Raw genomic sequence first — 8,022 nt, 5'->3', positions numbered from 1 at the left:
ACCCCCCTGAGATTGTCCTCCTTTCCGGTTTCCCTACACTGTAGGCATTAGCACCTGCCTCCTAGTGACACCAGGCAGAGTGCACATAGTGGAGAGACTAATTATCTGCTGCTCCCACTCTCCTCTGTAGTCTCCATTGTTAAGCTCTTCCTGATGCACAGAACAAGACTCCCGGATGTAGATAGGAGAAATTCAAGGTCTAATACTAAAATAGTTCCAAAAAACATCAATGACAAGTCAATCCCCTTTAGTATTTTTTTCTGAAATGTTTCCTCATTTCATTGTCAAATGCTAATTTTAATATGCAAATTTCTACCTGAGCTTGTGATTAGTTGTTGAGTAAGTGAGAGGCAACATTCATTCCCAGAGGAATCATACATGAGCTTGTTTTGCAGAACTATATGGCCACTATCAGAATTACTTTTTTTATCTCTATTTTTTTCTTTTCATTTGCTTATTTTTTTTTTTAGTTTGAGATGGGATCCCACTCTGTTAACCAGGTTGCTTTTGAACTTGTGGGCTCAAGTGATCCTCCTGCCTCAGCCTCCCAAGTAGCTGAGACTATAGGCACACAACACTGCATCCAGCTATAATTGCATTTTTCTAACAAATTCTAACTCCTCAACATCAACATCAGCACATGATTTTATGATTAACAAATTAAAGAAATAACTCTTGCTATACCTCTGGTTTTAATGTTTTTCAAAAAATTATTTCCTGATAATAGAGAATGCTTTACTTTGGGACTTTTTGGTTGTTTTTGTTTGTTTGGTTGGGGTTGGTTTGTTTATTTGTTTGTTTGGGTACCCATGTTATAAGAATAAAACTTTTTCTCAAGTATACATATTGGCTTAGGTTGATTAAAGAGCAAATTAAATAAAATTTAAAGCTTACCTGATAAATAAAAACAGAACAATTCTCCCTGAATGGGTATCCTCTTCTGTCTGTATTGTCATAAAAACAATTTGTCTAGCAATACCATCTTCTAAATTCAGTTTTAAATATAGAAAGAGACCACACATCTTCCAAATTACAGATAAGTTGAAAGAAAATAATTGAGAACAAAAAAATTTCATGGTGAAGATCAATGTCTATTAGTCAACTATAAAAATGAATCCAGAAGCTACAGGTAACAGGATACTGTAATTTCTTCCAGGTGTGATGCTGGTTATACTGGACAACACTGTGAAAAAAAGGACTACAGTGTTCTCTATGTTGTTCCTGGTCCTGTACGATTTCAATACGTCTTAATTGCAGCTGTAATTGGAACAATCCAGATAGCTGTCATCTGTGTGGTGGTCCTCTGCATTACAAGGTCAGTAACTTTACTTGGTGACTCAAATAAAGGGATGCATTGTTCTTCCTCTTTCGAATCAGATCTGTCTGGTTATATAGTCCCTTAATGAACTCCATAGCTATCCATTCTCCATAAGTCCTGATTCCTCATCATAAGACTTTTTGAATAGTCAAATGGAAAGACATGGATTTTCACATTGGACTAGTACAAACTATTTTTTTTTAATTTTTGCATTATGATGAAGATTATTTATTTTCTAAGCAAAAGTCTTTTTTAATCCCTTCTAATATACAATGCTAATCTTTCTTTAAATATATCTTTCTCTTTTAACTACTAGCCCCTGTAAATGACTAATGTATCCTTACCTACCCAGATCAGTATGCCAAATTAAATGAGGGTATATTTTATACAAGGCCCATAAAGGTGTTACATTGGAGCTCTCATTTATAGCACTTATATTTCTAAATGTAAGTCTCAGATATAACAATTTTAACATACTTGGTATAAACATCAAATACTTTGTATCTTAAGGTGACAAAATAGCTTTTAATCACAAAATTCAAAAATCATTGTAATGAGAAAGATTATATTGTAGTAAATGAAGACTTTTAATACATGCAATCTTTAATGCAATGCAACAAATATCACAACAAACTTTTATATCAAACACCCTGTCCAATCAGAAGGTAATTATTTCCAAAGGAATAAGGTCGAGAAAGAGTGGAGGTTCCATCCAATCTCAACAGGAAAGCAAAGTATGTAATGTCTGTCATTGGGCTTGGAGTAACTGAGTGAGGCCAGGGACCTGCTTGATTTAATTAGTGTGTGACCCATGGTAACCAAGAGTTAGATTCTAAACCAAATGCCTATCATCCATGTCCTGTGTAACCAGAAACGTTATTGAAGATACTTCTTTCTAACCATATTTCACTCACCTTTATAAAGTTCTAAGGAAGTTCTTTAAGGTTTTTGCCAAATTCATGAGGCATTTCACTCATTTGTACAGCTCTCCAGTAGATCTGAATGTTTCCCAAAAAATTATTTTCAAAGAACAAGAAAATGAAAAAATATCATATCTTTAGAAAATAAAGGTCATAATACATCTCACTCTCTGTATTTCACTGTCTTCTTTGAGGATAAGTGTGGCATTTGCTCTTGAAAAAATCAAAATATGATTCATAAATTCTCACCTGACCTAGAGGCTTAAGGGATGATCATCGACTGCAGCTTTGTGCTGCTCTAAGCCAAGCTGAGTTTGTTAACTGCACTCTCCTGTTTAGATGGCAAGTGAGTCAATGGATTATATTAAAATAGATTCTGGAGAACATAAAGATAACTCAAGCAACCAGAAATACTGAGTATTAAAAAGAAAAGATAGATAAGAATCTGAAACACAGAAAACTGCATACTACTTTAAGGGTCTTGAGCTTTCTAATATCCAAGCAATATCAGTACATGAAAAACAAAATTCATCTTTAGTGGATATGATATCATAACAATTTGATTGCTACTTCATATATTTTTTAGAAAGGCAAACTTTCCATACTTCAGCAGATGTTTCCAACTCTGCTATTAATTACAGTTTCATCCCATAAATAATAAAAACAAAGGGATACACAGGGTTCTTGCTTCACCAAGAATTGTGTGTATGTGCACGTGTGTTGTGTGTGTGTGTGTAGACTGTGTGTGTCATTGTGCATAAATACACATGTGCACATTTAATAACATTACAAAGAATAAACAATTATCCTCATTTTTTAGGTAGAGATTCTGAGGTCTGAGAAGTTAGCAAAGTGTCAAGTTCATAGAGTTGAGTGATAAGAACAAAAGAGATGTCTGGCTATCTGGTTTCAGACCTGTACCACTGCTTATACTACCTCGTGTCTGATTCTGACCTCCAAATCAGAATAAACCATGTTTTCAAGCATATGGCATTTTTCATTTTCCATGTTAAATTTAACACAAATCTACATTTACTTTTTAGGAGGAACAATAGCATTTGAACTAGATTCACATTACCATAGTGTACTTTATAAGTCTGTCCTCAGACCACCAAACATTTCAAAGCCTCCAAGAGTCACACTCATCAGTGAGCTACACCAGTTCCTAGGGTGGATCCATTTCATTTATTCTGCTTAGAAACCATTCCCCCTCCCATTTGAAACCTCTCTAACCTGGTGATCCTGCAACCCTTGTTTGTCCAAACTTATTTCAAAATATTCAGGTGCTAAAACATTTACAAAATAACACCAACCAGATATCCACTCATTCTTTGCAATTTTCTTTCTCACCAGTCTCTTCTCTCCTCCCTCCTCCATCTTTTTACCATCACCTTTCTTTTTTCCTTATCTCTTCATCTTTATTTCAGTCAAACTCCTTCACTCCTCCCAAACAATGTGTGTCACAACAAATATGGACACTAGAGACAAGTTCCAAAATGAAAAGAGTTGTCCTGTTGAGAAGTTAGACTTTTAGTCTTTTTATCTCTAGCTCCCACTTTCTAGGAATGCAATTTCCTGCTCCATCTTCATTTATGATGGGTATGTGTCCCCACCAAGCTACACACACATATACACACAAACACACACACACACACATACACACCTTCAAACAAACAAACAAACCATGTATCTACTATGTAAGTGTCTGCATACATATGTGTGTGTGTTTTTATATATTCTCTGAGACCCCATAGCTTGTTATCATGGGGTTTTTATGGGAATTTTATATTGTTCCTATTTGCATGATCAAAACAATCTTCTATTACAAGAGAAAAAATACTAGATCAGAGATTTTCAGATAATTTGACTGAATATTAGCTTTTTATAGAAGCTACATAATTGGTATCCATTTATGTCTCCAGCTGATAGTATTCATGCACAAAAAAAATGGTTATTAGGCTAAACCAAAACAATATTCCTTCCCATTATATATCAGGTATTAACAGTTGGCTCATTCTCTGGTGTGATAGAATTTTAACTCGTGGGATTGAATTGTCAATATAACATTCATCCTTAAGACATTTAGAATATGAAATTGTTGAAGACCTTTAAAGCGAGATTCGATGAGCTCACGATTTGCTTGATTGCATTGTGCTGAGTCTGTTCGTTGTGCCTTAATGAGTAAGCATTTGAGGACAAGGTAAATGTATTCCTCTTCAACTTCCAGTTCTGTTCTTCCGTTCTCAGCAGACACTTAAAGACGACCTCAAGGAGAAGCAAAACATAAAGTTTCTAAAATAATCCCAGCTTCTACTAGTACTTAATTCTTTCATCCAAGACATTTAAATAACTTGCTTAATCCACAACTTCACTCTGTAATTGTAGGACCAAACTTTAGGTAATCTCATTGGACTAAGATCTGTAAACTTTCCAACCTTCTAGGAAATGCCCCAGAAGCAACAGAATTCACAGACAGAAGCAAAACACAGGGCACTACAGTTCAGACAACACAACCAGAGCGTCCACGAGGTTAATCTAAGGGGAGCATGTTTCACAGTGGCTGGACTACCGAGAACTTGGACTTCACAATACAGTATTATAGACAAAAGGATAAGACAAGAGATCTACACATGTTGCCTTGCATTTGTGGTAATCTACACCAATGAAAACATGTACTACAGCTATATTTGATTATGTATGGATATATTTGAAATAGTATACATTGTCTTGATGTTTTTTCTGTAATGTAAATAAACTATTTATATCACACAATATAGTTTTTTCTTTCCCATGTATTTGTTATATATAATAAATACTCAGTGATGAGAAAAAATTGGCATTCTTAAATCTGCGGTATTTCCTAACTCTGAATATAATCCAGCTAGTACAATCTGTACAGGTACGAGTATTTTATCTCTTTCCACATCTGGAGACAGCACATTAGTTTATACAGGACGCGGTGGCTAAGTTTTGAGTGATTCCAAGATCAAGGGAAATGATGGTTATTGGAAAAGAGAAAAAATAATTTACTTTATATCGAGTGAGGATAAAATATTTCTGATCTTTGAATCATTTCTATTTCATCTACATTCTTCCCTGGTCTTCCATTTTCATCCCCAGAGCAGAAAATCTAGGGCATATAAATTAAATCAAAGAAGAAGGGGAGGGAAAGTATTTTATAACTCATAAAGGAGAGGGAAAGAAGATATTGGTTTTATTTGGGAAACGGCTAAGAATCTCCCAGTTAAGTGTTTTTATCCGAAGGGTCCTGAGTGAGTTAATTATTAGGTATACACACAGTGGAAAAGTCTATTCCATTTAGGTGAATGGAATTAACAGTGAGGGGGAAAATTTAATAACTCGGTAAATTGCCAAAATTGTGACTTCTCAGAAACACCTCACTATATTTGTAGTATGAGATTTTGAAAAAGAAGTTAGGCTTACAACCAAATACCCCATAAATAGCTTTACGACTAATGAGGCACCATTATTTAGAATGGAATTAAGACAATGACAATATTGCATGAAAACAGACAATTAATCCCATAGCATCTGAAGGATGTTAGTGAAATTCTGGTGTTGATTTTTGTTTGATTTAAGCATATGAATAACTATGGCCATTTTAGGAAAAAAAATAAATTATGAATATTCTCAAGGAATAAGATTAAAATAACTAATCAAATAGTTGCCTTATTATATTTATCACTGGATAGCTTTCCATGGCTCATACAGTAAATTTAAATAAAGCTTTCTTTGTATCCTTCAAGTGACCTCTCTGTCTACTAAAAGGAATGATGCTCCTATGTCCAAAAAAAGGACACAAATATCAAACCAATATATTCTGAATACAAAATTATTCAGTGAAAAATAAATGTATAAGGTATTTGTTAAAACATAAAGGTGACAATATAAATGGGATTTAAGACTTTAAAAAATCTGGTTTTCCAGATCAGTCATAGTTTGAAGGGTGTGACTGTATTGGCATAACCATCACTCAAATTTTTTATATAGGCCAGTCCTATGATACTTGGATAAGACAATTCCTTTTAAACTGCTGCATGGATGTTTCATTTGATTGACATGTGCATAGATAGAACTAACCCTAAGATCCTTTAAAAGGTAGTAGTTATGGCAAACAAACTCTTTCTCCTCCTAAAGAAGGAAAAAGATTTGGTAATAACTGAGATATATAGAGGTAAGGAGAAATAACAATTGCAGTGACTTTTGCTTGTAAGTTTATAAAATGACTCGCTTGGTTAAATATTGATGCATTACTATGATTTTTTTTCTCTCATTGGAGATTGTACCCAGGGGTTCTTTACCACTGGGCTACATCCAAAGCCCTTTCTATTTTGGGACAGGGTCTTGCTAGATTGCTAAGGCTGGCCATGAACTTGTGATCCTCCTGCCTCAGCCTCCTGACTGTACGTGAATTTTTATCAAAGATGATAAAGCCTAGTGTTAGAAAACTCCTTAGTACACTCTTGCCCACCTCCATGCCCACCCTCTTCATGGATTCCCCTTTAAAAGCTGCATAAAAAGCCTTAAGTGAGCATATACCATGTGCAAGGTATCTTGAATACAAGATCCTAAGGAGATACAAAAGAAAAATTCTTTCTCATGTAAAGAAACTCACCATGAAGTACTAACAAATAATCATTCAGCTTCTACTTGCACATTTCTCACCATTTGAAATTTCATTCTTGGACAATTCTAATTTTCCAAACAATTCTGTCTTATATTGAGTTGAAATTCACTTTTTTTGTGGTCTCGCCCAGTGGTCTTTCCTATTTTTCCCTCCCTAGAAGAAAGGAATAATGACTTATATATTTAAAATAAGGAAAGAGATAGTGTTTTCCCTCTCAACCCATATCCTTTTCAGGTATTTTCTTCTCTAAGTGAAGCATCTTAATTTCTTCATCTGCTCTTCATGTGATGTGATTCCCACACCTTCATCATTCTCCCTTGACTTTACCTTGACTTATTTCAAGTTCAAATTTCACTGACTACTATAAAGTCAAGTGGTCTGACCAGCAAAGTTTATAATAGAACCTGAAGAGAACCTTTGACTAAGAGCCATGGTTTCTAAATTCAAGTCACTTTGACCACAAATTTGCTGTGGATCCACAAGCAAATCATTTCACATCTCAGGCTTCATTTTCCTCATAAAGAGATCACTTTATCTCTCTAATTTCAGTAGTCTATCTATTCAGGAAAAAAAAAAAGGCACTACACTTTTATCATTGTTGCCCAAGACCACATTGTTTTTGTTACTTATCCTAAATCTAAATTCAAAACACTTTCAACTAATAAGCCACATCATTCATTCATTCATTCACTCCTTTATTCATTATGAATTTACTGTACATTCACTGTGGGTCACCAATTGCAAGCACTATGCTGGACCATGAGATGACAAAAGACAGAGTCCCTGTCCGAAAGGAACTCACTATCATATCATCTGGTATCTTGCATCCAAGATCTCACCATCTGAAGCGGGAAGCAAGAGTAAATTTAAAAATATAAAGAAGGCAACAAAGACTACGATACTGGTCAGCTCAGATTCTCGGGAGCCCTGAAAGGGGCCCTCCAGGCTGGTTAGTTTTGCCTTTTCACTGTGTGACATTCCATCATTCTCCATGCACACTTGGCTGTCTGGTTCTACGATCTTGTCCATGTTCTCAACACACCTTCAACATACCCAGAGCAAATAACGCTTATTGGCGTTGTGTTCCCTCTGTGATTCCCTTGACAGTCCCTTATTTCTGTCATGGGACTCTCCAA

The 8,022-nt window shown here is 35.1% G+C and overlaps 1 protein-coding gene across 2 annotated transcripts in view; it reads left to right on the top strand.

Annotated features, from left to right (window-relative positions):
- The window catches only part of Tmeff2 (transmembrane protein with EGF like and two follistatin like domains 2), a 257,940-nt gene that overhangs the window by 231,874 nt on the left and 18,044 nt on the right, over nt 1–8,022 (top strand). Inside the window, exons 9-10 of one of the 2 annotated variants that reach the window (XM_015481170.2) lie at nt 1,157–1,315; nt 4,681–5,071. In XM_015481170.2, the coding sequence (XP_015336656.1) occupies nt 1,157–1,315; nt 4,681–4,777 (256 nt within the window). In that variant the 3' untranslated portion in view covers nt 4,778–5,071. Of the gene's footprint in view, nt 1–1,156; nt 1,316–4,680; nt 5,072–8,022 lie in introns of those variants that run through there. The other variant, XM_048808203.1, reaches the window with a different exon arrangement.

The sequence above is a fragment of the Marmota marmota genome, unplaced genomic scaffold (assembly GCF_001458135.2).
Source record: "Marmota marmota marmota unplaced genomic scaffold, marMar, whole genome shotgun sequence".
Lineage (NCBI taxonomy): Eukaryota > Metazoa > Chordata > Mammalia > Rodentia > Sciuridae > Marmota > Marmota marmota.
This window is presented reverse-complemented; position numbering and strand designations above follow the sequence as displayed.